Below are 16948 nucleotides of genomic sequence, written 5' to 3' on the forward strand. Positions count from 1 at the left end.
TAAAACAATAGTAGTAACACAAGTAATATAGTAAAACAAATGCTCTTTAAGTTGTTTTTTATTAGAAAATTAATTAAGTAACGTGATAAAATGCAAGTTAGAAACAAATTAGAAACAATATATTTTAATATAAATTTAACGTATAAGACGGGCAACAAGAGCCAAATCGCGGATGACAATGCGTTATCCTAACGAAGCTAAATAATTTTCCGTTAGAATTATATACCGGTGCACAAGGCACCAAATTTTACTTGGACACGGCCAAGATTTTAAATATGAAATAATCTCATATTTGAGATTTAATTTCAATACCCCTTTTTAACCCCCCTACGGAAAATAAATAAAAAGGGGGGTTAAAAAGGGGTATTGAAATTAAATCTCAAATATGAGATTATTTCATATTTAAAATCTTGGCCGTGTCCAAGTAAAATTTGGTGCCTTGTGCACCGGTATTTAATTCTAACGGAAAATTATTTAGCTTCGTTAGGATAACGCATTGTCATCCGCGATTTGGCTCTTGTTGCCCGTCTTATACGTTAAATTTATATTTATATTACAGAGCCTTGTTAAAACTCTTATAATATATTTTAAATTTTACTTTTTCATATCGGCAGTGGAACTGACTATGACTGCATTTATCTTTGATACTTCAGCCAAATATTTGGCTCTTTTGGCCTCTAATTCTTGTATTTCTCGAGTCTTACGTTTCTTCAATAACTTTGCTTGTGACTGTATCTTCTGCTCCTCACGCTCTTTCGCCGTAAATTCTTTATATCGAGAATGTGCATTGCGCATAGAATGTATCAACTTTTTTTCAATTTTTATATTATCCACGTCTCCTACAATTTTAATAGTATCATAGATATGTCTTTGCGCAATCAATCTTTTCTCGTGTTGATTTTCAATGAGACATTCCGAATTGACGGAAAAGCCGCGTTCAACAGTGGCATTACCATGAGATAAAATCAAAATGATTTTAATAAAATCCACGAAATTATCACACGGTTTCATTGACAATTTAGTTACATCTATCCAAAATTTATCTAGACGAGTTTCAGTCCTTTTAAAGGATTTCAAATCATATCCTCAATTTGAGGCTCGCTCCAAGCATTAACATATTCTTGTTTTATGCGGTCAGCTTTGATCCCAGATATTGTTGCGCTGGAAACCAATATTTCTAGGCAGGATATTAGCTTCTTATGGGCAATCTTCGGATCAACAGCGATTTTCGGATCCAAGCACGAGATTCCTTGTGTAAGTTTGTATTTCAGAGATGAACGTTCATGTAGTTTCTCTATAATTCTGACAATACATCTACACATGTCTTGCTTAAATTGAAGAATTTGTAATTCCGAAACTTCTTTTACTTTTTTCAGTGCGTCTTTTGTTGCGAAGTCTATTTCGAAGTTCTTTGCGGATATTAGATAATTTTTTTCCGATAAATCTATTTTATGAAAATCAGAAGTGCCATTTAGAACGTCGGTTTTCACAACTCGCTGCATCATAGAATGTATAAGAGTATAAAATTCATTATATAAAAATGGTGCCAAAGGAGCATCTGTTTGAAATTCACGCAAAAATGGCTCAAGCAAAGATGCTGTTGTACTAAAAAAAGTTAGTTTTGGACTAAGAAGTTTATCATTGACAGCTTCAAAAACTGTTTTAAAGCTATGCGAATTTGGAGCAGATTTTTCCTTTGTTGATACGGCGACGTACGTTCTTAAATGCGGGAGAATTTGAATAGCTCTGTCTGCTACGGCAACATTCTCTACCCATCTAATGGCACAACATTTTTTGGGAAAAGTAGAAAACTTTGTATATTCAGTATACTGAGCTCTTCGTGTTGGCGAATCTTTGAATAGATAGTACACAGCTCTCAAAAAAGTCACAATTTCCCATTTAGATTGATTCATTCCAGTTTTAAATGCACCATGAACAACATGCAGGCCGCAGCTACCTATATTCAAGAGCGCCTTACCGTCAAAGGACTCTTTAAGCTCCTGATTTAAATCTTTAAAAACTTTTAAATTTACATTTGGCCCATCCATAGACAGTTGTAAAATTTTTCCGAGTTTTGGCGCACCAAAAGACCCCGTCAAAGCTTTATGTAAATCAATAGCACGCGTGCGCTGAAGAAAAACAGAGTCAAAATATCGCGTCGATACCAAGGACTCGTTTGGGTGCCAAAATCTTATGTAAAGATCCATTTGGGCCTTTTGAGAAATCGAATTCAAACTTTTGTCAAATTTAAGGACCACATTATCACAACCGTCGACTAAGTTAAGCAGTTCATGATAAAAATACGGAGCAATACCGTACACAATACTGTATGAAATTTTTGTTCTCCCTAGTTGCATTTTCTCAGCAATCTTACTATCAGAAAACATCAGAGAGAGAGTTGAGACACAAGCAGCAGACGTTCGTATGGATATGTGGTTTATAACAGTTCGAAGACACCAAAGAATTTCAGCTTTTGTGACATCATCTGTCACGAGAAATTGGTGCACAGACTTTTGCCGTAAACTTAATGAGCTATTCTCTGAAGTTGAAGCTGTTATAATTCCACGATCATTGACAGTAGTTCCAGTTACTTTAATAGGACTAACCGTGTTGTGAGATCCTAAAAATCGATAAAGATAACTTGAAAGTTTTAATAATTTTTCTACTAACGCTACACATTTAAACAAATTTTATTTACTACTGTCTAAATTATACAATAATATGTAGATTTATTTACTATAATTAAATATATATGAATTCGACATAAGATTTTGGAAAATGACAAAAAAGTATTAATTATTTATTATAATAGAAAAGTGAATTTATTATTTATTACAAATTACAAATAATTAATAAATTGTAAATAATTCATTCAATTCAATTTCAAAAATATTTTGATTTTTATAAAATTGGTATATACTTTGTTTGTTAGATTTATATAATCAAAATAAAAAAATAGTGGACTCGTAATTTACAAAAATCAAATAAATTTTTTAATAAACATTGTGAATACAAAATCCTCGGATATTACGGGATCCACATCTATCGCTATAACCAAACCATCTGTTTTAAAGATGGATACGCATATAGGACAAAAGTGGAGTGCCTTTTCGCGAATGCGCAGAATGTTTTGTTAAGCACGTATTGTTAAATGTAATGAGAGAGTAAATAATAATAATAAGGGTACCTTGTAATGATTCGGCATCAGTAGTCGCAGATTGTGCACTATCTTTTTCTTTACATTGTACAAACATTTCCATCGAAATACTCTTTTCTTTAGTTGTAACAATGTTTTTATGCTTTATTGATTTTACGTGACTATGAAGAGCACTTTTTCCCATGGAAGAAATATTAATAACTGTTTTACACCACGTGCATAACGCATTGGTGTCAGTTTTTGGATCCCGTGCTACCCATGGATAAATAAGCTTATAGGATGCTTGATACTTGGTAGTTTTCTGTTTAAACTTAGACATTATTCTTTGAAAAATCAACTGAAAATAATTATTAAAAAGCTTTGTGTCAAAAATAAAGAAATGTTGATTCAACCATTCTGTAATATTTTTAATAATAAAAATAATAATATATTAATAAATAATATAAATTAGCTTATTCAAAAATATACACGATTTAAAAAAAGTTTAAATATTAAAATTCTTTCTTTAAATTGTAATTTCGCTATTTAACAATTTTACAATATCATTATTTTTTCGATATTCCTTCGTGAAAATGATCTTATATATATAAATTTTATTTAGATAATAATATATTACCTGCTGTTAGAAGACAACGAATAAATCACTCCTATTATTCTATAATCACTCTTATTAATCTATAGGTATTGCACTGAGAATCACATATGAAAAACTACCGACCGTTACATTCTAGATTTTCGACTTGTTCATCATTTGTTTAGACAAAAACAGCGCGGAGCATGGCGCGCCAAATGATTCTCGATAAAGATAAGATCTCCTCTCCGCGGACTCTCTTCGCGACGAGCCAGTGATGTGAGACAGGATGGGTTTTCTCGTTCGCGCATGCACGGCGCGCGCATGTGCGAGAGAGAAAACCTGTCATCACTGCGACGAGCCCGCCGGACTCGCGGACCGCGAACATTATTAGAACGATACGCCGAATAGCACCGTGGGGAAAGAGAGGAGAGGGAAGATGAACGCGCGTTTATTTAAAGTGCACTTATAAAGCTTCAACAAAAAATTAATTAGAAGTTATTTTAATGTTTTTTAATCAATAGCAATTAAAAAATGATACGTTTGAAAAAATCACGGTTTTCAAAGTAAATTCTAGGTCTTTTCCCGGTTTTTAAGGCAATTTTAAATTCTCGGTACTTTCCCGGTTTTTAAGGATTCAAGGACCGCTGGCCACCCTGAGCAGAGCCATTAGTCGTCGGCAGCACTCTCTAGAGTTTCTCTCAACCGGGAGGATTGTTGGCGATATGGCTGATAATATTCGCGAGCGTGAAAAGGTTGCCATGGACATTGCGAAGACGGCCGAATCGATCCGCAAGAAACATCGCGCTCTGAAAACCGGAAAAATCGATGACAATATCACTGTCAAGACTCACTTTAAACTTATTATCGAGCCGCTACAAAAGATTGTCGACAACGCGACGATTTCGATGAAAAACGAGCCTAACACCGACAACGGTGTAAAGATTGAGACTCGGTATGAGGGAAAGATACCAAAAAAGAGAAAACATAAAACTATCAAGCGATATAAAGAAGAGGAGGAGACATCGAAAAAGAGAAAATATGATATTTCGAAGCCATTGGACGCTTCATTGCCAACAACATCTGCACTGATAAGCGTACTACCTGTGATACCCAAAACACTCGTAGACGAAAATGTTTTCGAAACCACGCGTAACCCGCCCGAAATATCCTTTCGACACTGGTTAAGATTGCCGGAAGGTCGACAAATGATGCAAAAGGATTAGGGACCATTAGGACAAGAGTACATGGACGTTCTCCTTGGTGCTGATGAGAAGAAAGAAATTGATAATGTATACGGAGTCTATTTCGGCGAGAATGAAATGCGCATCGGAAACAAGCGATTTGACATTGACAAAGATGACAATATGATCATAGGCGACACGCGGTACATTGAAACGCCCGGATTGTACAAGTTGATCTTCAAGAAAAGACCTGATTACCAGGAGGATGATTTACAAAAATACAAGCACATATTATTGGCGACAAACGTGCATAAACGCAATTTTGATGCGCAAGACCGTGTGAAGAGTAGCAAAGGTGACAAGTACAAATATATAATTGCACCGTTGACGCGGGTGGAGAGCCCAAAATCTGGCAGAGGAATGCCTCGCGCTATGACGCTAACCGACAATAAGATTGATTACGTGCACTGGGACGATCCCAACGAGCTAATGGATCGCCTACAATTGCTCGACGCTTCGCGCCAAGCCGGCAACAACGCGCACGACAACGAGGTCCTGTCGATCATCGAGGAACTGCGGGAAGCGGGCATTATTATAAATTAAACGGGGTCCCGACAATCTATTCAGTCCATCGCGTAATACTTTACCAAGCATTGCAAAAAAATGTCTATCAATAAATTTGGATTATTGGAGAGAAAATTGATACAACCGGCGATCATTGGTATACATTAATGAGAAGATGTGTGCATAAAAACGCTCTATGTCGCGTCGCTACAGATTATGACGCGAGATCGCGCAAGATTTGCCGTGTAGCGCTACCTGAGGCGGATACCGATGCCGTCAACAAATTGTACTTGGAAGAGTGCTTTAAAACATTGATGATCCAACAGAAAGAATTAGATGAAAAGCTGGCTGCGTTAGAGAAGGATGTACAAACGTTGGAGACTGCGATAAAAGAACTTTTGCGTGCGCCAAACACTACCTCAGAAATATCTATTTAATAGAAACGGTTAGAAGGAATAGTTGCAAACAAAGAGAATTATCAGCGTACTACTAATCTACAATGAGCAACGAGAGTTTTGTGACCGCCGAACTTTGCAGTAACAAGTCTAACAGTGAACGGCGTATCGGCTGCTGCAAACGAGGCTACGAACAGGTCAGAAGCGGCTGCGAACGAGGCTACGAACAAGTACTTAAAGGCTACGATCGTCTCAGGTACGGCTGCGAACGGGCCAGGGCGGGTTTTGAACGGGTCAGAAGCGATTGCGAAAAAGACCGCGATCAAGTCAGGAACGATTTTCGAAACTGTCAAGGACGTTAGTGAACAAACCCGAAAGAATCCGAAAGAACTCGAAATAACAAGGCACGAATCCGAAAGAACGAGAATGAATAGTGAAAATAACAACGAGCAACATAGTTTGGAGAGACGACAGTTGGTAAACGAGTTGCATGCGTCAGCGTGAAAAAATTTCCCTCGAAGACATGTCATAGTGCGACGATACGATGATCTGTAGCAAGCCGACATTGTCGAGATGCGTCCGTACTCCCGTTTCAACAGAGGTTACCACTACATACTCACCGTCATCGATGTGTTGAGCATGTATGCGTGGGCTGTACCACTTAAGAGTAAAGAAGGAAGCGAGACAGCTGACGCAATCGCCGAGATAATTCAAGATAGCAAGAGATGCTCGAAAAACATGCAAACCGATAACGGGAAGGAATTTTACAACGCCGATGTGCAATGACTTATGCGAAAACATGACATTAATCACTATTCTACATATTCGGTATTGAAGGCGTCGGTCGTTGAGCAATTCAATCGCACGCTAAAGAACGACATGTGGAAGATGTTTACGCTGAATGGCACTTACAAGTGGTTCGACATGCTGCCATGCCTTGTATCAGATTACAACGGACGCAAGCATCAAACGATTGGTATGCGACCCGCCGACGTTACCCCCGCGATCGCCGAAAGACTCCCGTGGCTACCGTGTACAATTGTTTAAAAATCGCGGGCCCGGCAAAGTTCAAAGTAGGTGATCAGGTACGCGTCAGCAAGTACAAACAACTTTTCGAGAAAGGATACACGCCAAATTGGACAACCGAGGTGTTTGATTGTTAAAGTGCAGCATACTAATCCCGTAACATATCTACTCGAGGATTATCGCAAGACATCTATCGCTGGAGCGTTTTACGAGCATGAGCTGCATCGCGCAAATTGTCCAAATGTGTACCTCGTGGAAAAAATATTGCGCAGGAGGGGTGACGAGGTTTACGTGAAATGGTTGGGATTCGACAATTCGCATAACTCTTGGATACAAGAGTAAAACAATGTTATTTAAATAAAGTATTACACATATAAAAGGCTAATAAGAGCAGAAATAATATTACGGTTATAAAAACTAATTTATTACATTTAATCAATATGTACTGATATAAACAATAAAGTTTAAATTAATCTAAAATTATAAAAATAAACTCGAAAGTTAAAACAAATGAGACAGCGAACGTTTCGATCCCTTTTTTCGGATCTTCTTCAGTGCAGTATAAAATAATATAGTGAAAAAAGACGTTTTTTTTCACTATACTATTTTTACCCGGTTTTTTTGCATTTTTTACATTTTTACATTTAAGACGTTTTTTTACTATTATTATTATTATTGTTACCGTTAATTGTGGTTGGGGAATTTGATTGGGAGAACATTAATATTTTATATAAAGAAATATATTACGGAAAAAGATCAGTATCAGAAATGATATACATAAAAAGACAAAATAATAGTCTCAATCTACAGATTGATACTGAAAATCTATCTGATATTTATATCGAAGCTATAAAGAGACTACCTAAACTCTAAGGTTAAATAACAAATACAAAATGATTATAATTGTTTGTCACTTTTTGTTTCCAACTAAGCTTCAGTTTTCTCTGAGCCGTTCTACTGACATGAGGATTACACTAGCGTCACTTTTGTTACTGTTACAATTAAAATATTGTCACATCATAAATATATGTAAGTTTTTATTAGCATTTTTTTTATACCATGTGTTAGATTATTGTTTTATAACGCACTTGATTTTGGATCTTATAATTAGTGAGGTGTAATGAGAAAATTATTTTAATTTATAGGATGCGATAATTATTTTATATTTTAACACCTGCCAATCTCGTAGTCAGAAAACTAGAGAGGATCGCTTTCCACAGTAACGTAAATGTGATGGCTCAGTGAGAATCATATTAATGTTAATTTTACGACGTTTTATTTCGTTTACTGATGTAACCGCGTTTAAATATGTTTATTAGACGTTTATACGTTAAAAACATTTAGACTGGTGATTTTAATCAGGACGGCTGTGTATGTGCTTATAAAGTGGAGGCTTGACAAATTATTTTTTACAATTTTAAAATTTCGACATCATATTTGGTAATGTACTATAAAAAATACGTAAAATATAAAAATAAGTGTAAAATTACATGATAAATAATAAAAAAATATTACATTTCCATTATTTATCGCGTAATTCGGCATTTATTGTTAATGTAATTTTACATAATTTTTTGTGTATCTCGGAATTCAGAATGCATAGGAAACAGAAATTCGATGCAAATTACACGATAATACTCGGATATGTTTAGTCGAAATTTTAATATAAATAACAAATAATCATTCTCTCAAGAAACTCTCTCTCTCTCTCTCTCTCACTCTCTCTCACTCTCTCTCTCTCTCTCACTCTCTCACACACACACACACTCTCTCTCTCTCTCTCTCGTGGCATATTTGTCATCCTTTCCTCACCACCTTGCGGTAGATAACATGGCGCATTTTTTTTTAAGTGGTATCCCCAATAGGTCTAATCCACTCTCATATTTTAATTCAACAGTTGTTCGAAGTGATTTCCTCCTTCGCGCGAACACAATTCGGCTCTTCGAATTATATTTCGCGTAGCGCGATACGCCATTTCCGGTGTGATGCTATTAAAAGCAGCGAGAATTGCTTCTCGTACCTCTGCTTCTGTGCTATCACGCCTGTGCTCGACTAAATTTTTAATGTGTCCCCACACAAAATAGTCGAGCACATTGAGATTTGGCGATCGCGCCGGCCAAATAATTGGTCCACCTCGACCGATCCACATGTCGGGATAGTGCGCATTTAAAAAATCGCGCACTTGACGCGCGAAATGCGCAGGTGCCCCGTCATGTTGGAAAATGAGGCCTGCTCTTACATCGAGGGGGACATCCTCGAGTAAATCACATAACTCATTTTCCAGGAAACGTCGGTAGAATTCACCATTTAGTCGCGGCGGTAAGAAATAAGGGCCGATCTAAAAAAACGTCACAAAAGAATTTATTAAAGCTGCACACACACACACAATAGAAGATTTCTTAATTAATAAGAAAATTTATTATTTACAATTTGGTTTCCAATTATTCCTGCCCACACGTTTATGGTCCACCGATACTGAAATGCACACTGTCGAACAACGTGCGGGTTTTCTTCCGCCCAATATAAATAATTTCGGCTATTAAATATACCGTTCGGTGTAAACGTCGCTTCGTCTGTCCACAGAATGCGATCCGGAAATAAATCATTCCGTCGGCATTGAGCGAGAAACCCTACGCATGTTTCACAGATTGTTGATATTTATTAATCTTTTAATAACGCAAAAACAAAATAAAAATGATAAAAATACCTTCACAAAAGTAGACGCGCGGTGCTCTATCTCTCGGTAGAAGTTGTTGTACCCGCTGAAAATGATACGGGTGCAATCCGTTTTGGCGTAGAGTACGGTGCATCACGTATCGCGAGAGACCGAGTATCCGAGCTGCACGTCGCACACTGCTCCTGGGATTCTCTTCAAACTCTCTCAGGATTCTTTTTTCCGCATTTACATCGTAATGCAATGGTACATTTGCATTTCGACGATTTGGAAGAACATTTCCAGTCTCTCTCGCGCGTTGAACACATCTCAATATTAATTGGTGAGAAGGATATCGCTCACGTCCGGGAAATCTCGCCGCGTAAATGCGAGCCGCGGCACGAGCATTTTCTCCGGCTAAACCGTACGCGATAATCATATCTGTGTACTCCCTTGTAGTATACATTTCTTAATATTTAATTTAATCTTTTGTCGAGACGTATACGTCGAATGCTAGGCAGCGACTAGTGTGGAGAAACAACGGGATAAAGAAGAAAATGATAACAAATGAATAACGAAACAAATGTTACCGGCTTACAAACATTCATTTGTTTAAAATGCTTATGCCTTGCACTCGGTCGCGATCACACATGCCTGATAAGAAATGAATAACAATAAATACAAAGGAGTATACTGGTATAATTATTGCGTACAAATTAATCGGAGAAAAGGCTCGTGCCGCGGTTTGCATTTACGCGGAGAGATTTCCCGGGCGTGAGCGATATCCTTCTCACCATATTAAGATGTGTTCAACGCGCGAGACAGGAAATATTCTTCTAAATCGTCGAAATGCAAATGTACCATTGCATTACGATGTAAACGCGAAAGAAAGAATTCTGAGAAAGTTCGAAGAGAATCCCCGGAACAATGTGCGCCGTGCAGCTCGGACACTCGGTCTCTCGCGATACGTGGTGCACCGTACTCTACGCCGAAACGGATTGCACCCGTATCATTTTCAGCGGGTACAACAACTTCTACCGAGAGATAAAGCATCGCACGTCTACTTTTGTGAAGGTATTTTTTTCATGTTTATTTCATGTTTTCGCGTTATTAAAAATTTAATAAATATCAACAATCTATGAAAATGCGTAGGATTTTATGCTCAATGCCGGCGAGATAATTCTTTTCCGGATTGCATTCTCTGGACAGACGAAGCAAGGTTTATCTACACCGAACAGCGTATTTAATAGCCAAAATTATTATTGGGCGGAAAAAAAACTTGCACGTTGTTCGACAATAAGCATTTCAGTATCGGTGGACCATAAACGTGTGGGCAGGAATAATGGGAAACCAAATTGTAAATAATAAATTTTCTTATTAATTAAGAAATCTTCTATTGTGTGTGTGTGTGCAGCTTTAATAAATTCTTTTGTGACGTTTTTTTAGATCGGCCCTTATTTCTTACCGCCGCGACTAAATGGTGAATTCTACCGACGTTTCCTGGAAAATGAGTTATGTGATTTACTCGAGGATGTCCCTCTCAATGTAAGAGCAGGCCTCATTTTCCAACATGACGGGGCACCTGCGCATTTCGCGCGTCAAGTGCGCGATATTTTAACTGCGCACTATCCCGACATGTGGATCGGTCGAGGTGGACCAATTATTTGGCCGGCGCGATCGCCAGATCTCAATATGCTCGACTATTTCGTGTGGGGACACATTAAAAATTTAGTCGAGCACAGGCGTGATAGCACAGAAGCAGAGGTACGAGAAGCAATTCTCGCTGCTTTTAATAGCATCACGCCGGAAATGGCGTATCGCGCTACGCGAAATATGGTTCGAAGAGCCAAATTGTGTTCGCGCGAAGGAGGAAATCACTTCGAACAACTGAATTAAAATATGAGAGTGGATTAGACCTATTGGGGATACCACTTAAAAAAAATGCGCCATGTTATCTACTGCAAGGTGGTGAGGAAAGGATGACAAATATGCCACGAGAGAGAGAGAGAGAGAGAGTGAGAGAGAGAGAGAGAGAGAGAGAGAGTTTCTTGAGAGAATGATTATTTGTTATTCATATTAAAATTTTGACTAAACGTATCCGAGTATTATCGTGTAATTTGCATCGAATTTCTGTTTCCTATGCATTCTGAATTCCGAGATACACAAAAAATTATGTAAAATTACATTAACAATAAATGCCGAATTACGCGATAAATAATGGAAATGTAATATTTTTTTATTATTTATCATGTAATTTTACACTTATTTTTATATTAGTAGTTTTACGTATTTTTTATAGTACATTACCAAATATGATGTCGAAATTTTAAAATTGTAAAAAATAATTTGTCAAGCCTCCACTTTATAAGCAAATATACAGCCGTCCTGATCGGGCTTGTCTTTTGTCGAACGCTCCGCCCAGCGTGCTTAATGACGGCGCCGGGCGCCTAGAGACGTCTCCGCCTCCGAGTGAAGACGCGTACAATTGGCCGACGTTTTTTATGATTTAGATTAGATTAGATATATTTATTGCTGCCCCAATTGGGGATTACAAGGCGCTTTTTTTTTAAAGGAGCGTTCCCAAACCTTTATTCCTTCCTTCCTTTTTCCTTAGCCTAAACTTATACCTAAAACTTAATCTAATTACATTTTTCGCCACGCCTCTCCTTTTCGCCGCCTTTCTCATCTTTTCTCGCATTCTGCCCTACCTACACACACACACACGTCCGCCTTTCCCTAACCTTTCTTATTCTAAATTATCTTAACCTACGCAATCTTACATTCTACTTAGCCTATGTTGGACCTCCGCTTCCGGTTACCGTTATTCTTCCACTCCTGTCCTCTCCCTCCCTCTCTCTCTCTCACACACTCACTCACACACTCTCCCCCGTCTCTCTCTCCCCTTATCTCCTACCCTCTCTCATCTCCCTGTCCTCCTTTTTCCTCCTTCTCCTTCTCCCCCCCTTTCCCTCTTGCTTCCTCTAACCTTTTTAACCATATTTCCCCTTCCCCCTCCTCTCCTAATATCTCCTTTACCATTTCCTGCCAGCTCTCTTCCCTTCCCCAATCCATACATTCCTCCCACACATGCTCCCACGTCTCTAATCCCTCTCCCACATATCCTGCACTTCCTATCCTCCTCCTTTTCCCAATACCTATTTCCCTTCATTTCATTTCCCAGTCTGTACCTTGCCATCCTCCTCCATCTACCTTCCGCCCACCCTTTCTTCAAATAGCCCGGAATCCCCTCCCCTTTAATCTGTTTGTACCACTTATTATATTCCGATTTTATCATTTTTCCTACCCTCTCCTCCCTCTGTTCCTTTCCTTCCCATTCCTCAACTTCTTCCCATCTGAACTCCCCCTTTTCCCTTCTTTCCTCTATCTCCCTTAATCCCATCCCCTTACCCTCAAAAAATTCCCTTCTTTCTCTCTCCCACCCTGACAATTCCCCTCCTTTTTTTGCCCTTTCTTTAATCTCCCCCAAACATATTCTCGCCAACCATCCTCCCTTACCCTCCTCTAACCTTCTCTCATATCCCCATGCTCTTCTACCCATCCTTGTCCTTATCTTTTCCCTTTGCAATTCCTCCCTTACCATATATCCAGGCGTTCCCCAGTCCACTCCTAACATCCATCTCAGATACCTTTCTTGTATCCTTTCCAATCCCTCTCTCTCTTCCCATCCCCATATCTCCACCCCGTATCCTAAAACCGTCCATATTAACGCATCGAAGAGCCACAACCTCCTCCCCCAGTTATTCCCAAATCTCCTCTTACCTATTCCCCATACCTGTCCCATAATTGCTGCCCCTCTCTTTATTCTGTCCCTTACCTGTCCCTCTTGCCCCCCATTCCTTTGAATCACATATCCTAAATATTTGTACTCCTTTACCTCCTCTAATTTTTTTCCCTTCCAAAACCAACTAGCCTTTTTTAACCTCCCTCCCCCCCTTCTGCATCTCATCACCTTCGACTTCTTCTCATTCAGTTCCAGTCCCTTCCCCTCCAGATATCTCCCTAACCTCTCCATCATACACCTCATCCCCCCCTCATCTTCTGCCAACAGCACCACGTCATCCGCGTACGCTAATGTATATACCTTGCCCTCTCCTAATCTCACACCCCCCCATCTCCCTTTCTCCATTTCCTCCTCCAAGTCCGCCATCAACATGTTAAACAGAAGCGGGCTCAGTGGGCATCCCTGTCTCACCCCCCTCCCCGTCCAAAACTTCTCCCCCACCTCCTCCCCTATTCTAACCCTGAACCCTATCTCTCCTAACACTTCCTCGCACCTCCTCACCGTCTCTTCCTTCACCCCCCTCCCTCTTAACGCCGCCATCAACTTCACTCTGTCCACCGAATCAAACGCTGCTCTCAGGTCCACAAACAGTAGGACCATTTGCTTTCCTTTCCTACTTATTTGTCTGTTTATTAAATAGTTTAATACATAAATATTGTCCACTGTTCCCATCCCTTTCCTGAACCCCGTTTGATTCGGTGGCAACATCCCTTTTTCCTCTATCTCTCCCCTCAATCTCTCTGCCAACACCGTCGCATATACTTTGTATAAAGACGGTGTCAGAGTTACCCCCCTGTACTCCGAAACCTCCTTTCCCTCACCCCTCTTCAAGATTGGCACCACCAGCCCCTCACTCCACTCCCTTATCCACCCCTCCCCCTTCCATATCTTATTGCACAACTCCCATACCCACTTCTCTATTCCCTCTCCTCCAAATTTCCACACTTCTCCCGGAATCCCGTCCACCCCCACCGCCTTTCCTTCCTTTATCCTACCTATCGCCCTCCTAATTTCTCCCTTTTCTATCTGATCTTCCCCTCTCTCCTTCTCCGTCCTTCTTCCTCCCATTATCACTCTCGATTCTACCCCTCCTAATAGATCTCTAAAATATCTGTTCCATTCCTCCATCTCAATCCCCTCTCCCATTCCTCCTTTTCCTTTTCCCCTTTCCCTCCTAACCACCTCCCAAACCTGCCCTTCCGTCCTCGCTTCCATTGCTTTCTTCGTCCACTCCTCATTCTCCTCCTCCTTCTTCTTTCTACATAATCTCTCATACTTCTTTTTTCTTTTCCTGTATTCTTCTCCTTTCCCCCCTATCCTCCTCCACCTTTTTAACTCCTTTACCACCTCCCCCTTCTCTCTTCTACACTCCCTATCAAACCACCCTCTCTTTTTTTCTTTCTTCTCCTTTCCTTCTCTCTCATTCCCCTTATCTAACACTTCCTGTATCTTCTTTTTCTTCTCCTCCCACTCTCCCTCTACACCCTCCTCTTCTTGTTCATCCCTCTGCTTCCCCCAAATTTCCCCTATCTTCTCCCTAAATTCCTCCTTCCCCTCCTCCGTCCAGTTCCATCTCCTCCTCTTTTTTCCTTTTCTTTCTCCTCCTCCTCCTTTCCCTTCTAACCACACTATTAACGGCATGTGGTCCGAGTCCATCCTTTCACCTATCTCTAACTTCCTGATTTCCTCTCTTACCTCCTCATTACCTATTATGTAATCTATTACCGATTTCCCATTCGGCCCCATATATGTCCACCCCCCTTCCTCATCCCCTGCTATTCCTCCATTTATTATCGCCCACCCCTTTTCCTCCAGCTTCTTCACCAACCTTCTCCCTTCCCCATTTACTTTTGTATCTCTTGATTTTCTCCCCTTCCCTTCCTCTCCCTCCTCCTCTCCTATCTCCACTCTTCCTCCTAAATTTCCCGTTCTTGCATTAAAGTCCCCCCCTATTATCGTTCTTACTCTGTCTCCCTCCTCCTCCATCCATTCATTCATCTCCCCTAGCTTCTTCTCCATCTCCCCATTTATGTACACTCCCACCAACCTCCATCTCTCCCCTCCTTTTCCTATCCCCACCTCCACCATTCCCTCTTTATCCGCCTTACACTTTCCTTCTATTCCTACCCCTTTTCTCACCCCCACTATAATTCCCCCCATAGCCCTTCCTTTTTTACTCTTCCTCCTCGCATATTGCACCTCCCATTTATATCCTCCCGGCATCCTCCCTTTTATCCTTTCCCACCCTTTTTCATCTACCCATGTTTCCAGAAAAAACATTACGTCCCATTCTCCCACCGCTTCCCAAAAGTCCGCGTCCTTATTTCTTAATCCCGCCACATTCCAGAATGCCACCTTCCATCCTTCCTCCCCTTCTCCTTCCTCCTTTCCTTCTTCCCCTCCTCTCCCTTGCCCTTTACCTCCCACTTCCCTCCTCTCTCTCTTTCTCTTTTTCACCCTTCCTTCCCCACTCTTTCCCTCCCCTCCTTTCCCGTCCCCTGTATTGCTTCCATCCCCTTTCCTTCTATTCCCTCCTCTCTCCTCTCTTCCCTCCTCTCATCCCCTACTCCTTCCTCCTTTAATTCCTCTTTCACCTCGTCCCATCTCCACCATTTACCTCTCATCCAAATTCTCCCATACCTTACCCATGCCCTCCTTCCCTCTCTTTCTTCCCCTCTCGCCAACTCTCCTAATCTCCACATCATCCTTCTTTCTTTCCACGTTAGATCCTCTTCAATCCTCTCCTCCCTTCCTCTCAACCTCCTTTTCTTTTCCATTATCTCCCTTTTAACCTCCATCTCTCCCACCCTTACTATAGCTATACTTGTCCCGTCCCTTCTCCCCTCCCCTATTCTCCTCACTTCCTCTACCTGCCCCCCTACCCCTATCTCTTTCAATAATTTCTCCACCTCCCCTTTCACCCCCCCTTCTCCTCCCTTAATTCCTTTTATTATCACATTCTTTCTCTTTTCTTCTCTTTCCTTTCTCTCCCATTTCCATTCCATCCTCTTAATCCTATCTTCCATCTCCTCACTCTCCTTTCCCCTTTCCCCTTTCTCCCTCTCCCCCTTTTTTCCTATCTCTAATTCTTCCATTTTCTTCCCCATCTCCTTAATCCTTTCCATAAATTCCTCCCTTTCTCTCTCCCACTTTTTCTCCCTCTCCTCCATTTCCTTTTTCAGCCCCCTTACCTCCTCCCTTAACTCCTCCTGCCCTCTTACTCCCTCCTTGATCTCTTCTCTAATTTCTCTTCTTATCTCTCTCATCTCCTGAATTATCTCCTCCTTCCACTCCCTCCCCATCTCTTTCAATATCTCCCCTATCCCTCCTGCCTCCTCCCTCCTTTCAACCTCCGGCGACCTTATTACCTTTTTACTTCTCCTGAACGCCCACTCCAAATCCCCTTTTTCTTCTCTCTCCTTTCTCAACCCTACTTCCTCTAATTCCTCCCTTTTCCTTTTCAAAACCTCCTCTGCCGTCCCTGTGCTCCCTCTTCTCTCCCATTTCTCCGTCTTCTTTAATCTTTCTATCTCCTCTATTTCTTTTCTTTCCATCTATATCTCCTTTACTTTATGCCTAGTGACTTTCCCTATACC

General features: G+C 40.4%; 1 protein-coding gene and 1 pseudogene across 1 annotated transcript; both read right to left on the reverse strand.

Annotated features, from left to right (window-relative positions):
• Positions 1–8933: 8933 nt before the first annotated feature.
• On the reverse strand, positions 8934–10212 carry LOC146724795 (uncharacterized; annotated as a pseudogene).
• Positions 10213–11164: 952 nt separating this feature from the next.
• On the reverse strand, positions 11165–15820 carry LOC146724796 (uncharacterized). The gene is made up of 2 exons (XM_085489498.1): positions 12587–15820; positions 11165–11250 (listed from the first exon to the last, which is right to left on the reverse strand). The coding sequence occupies exons 1-2, from the start codon at positions 15630–15632 to the stop codon at positions 11165–11167; spliced, it is 3132 nt and encodes a 1043-aa protein (XP_085345624.1). The 5' UTR covers positions 15633–15820.
• Between the last annotated feature and the right edge of the window lie 1128 nt (positions 15821–16948).

The sequence above is a fragment of the Nylanderia fulva genome, unplaced genomic scaffold, assembly GCF_048542155.1.
Source record: "Nylanderia fulva isolate GAGA-0341 unplaced genomic scaffold, ASM4854215v1 Scaffold116, whole genome shotgun sequence".
Taxonomy (NCBI): domain Eukaryota; kingdom Metazoa; phylum Arthropoda; class Insecta; order Hymenoptera; family Formicidae; genus Nylanderia; species Nylanderia fulva.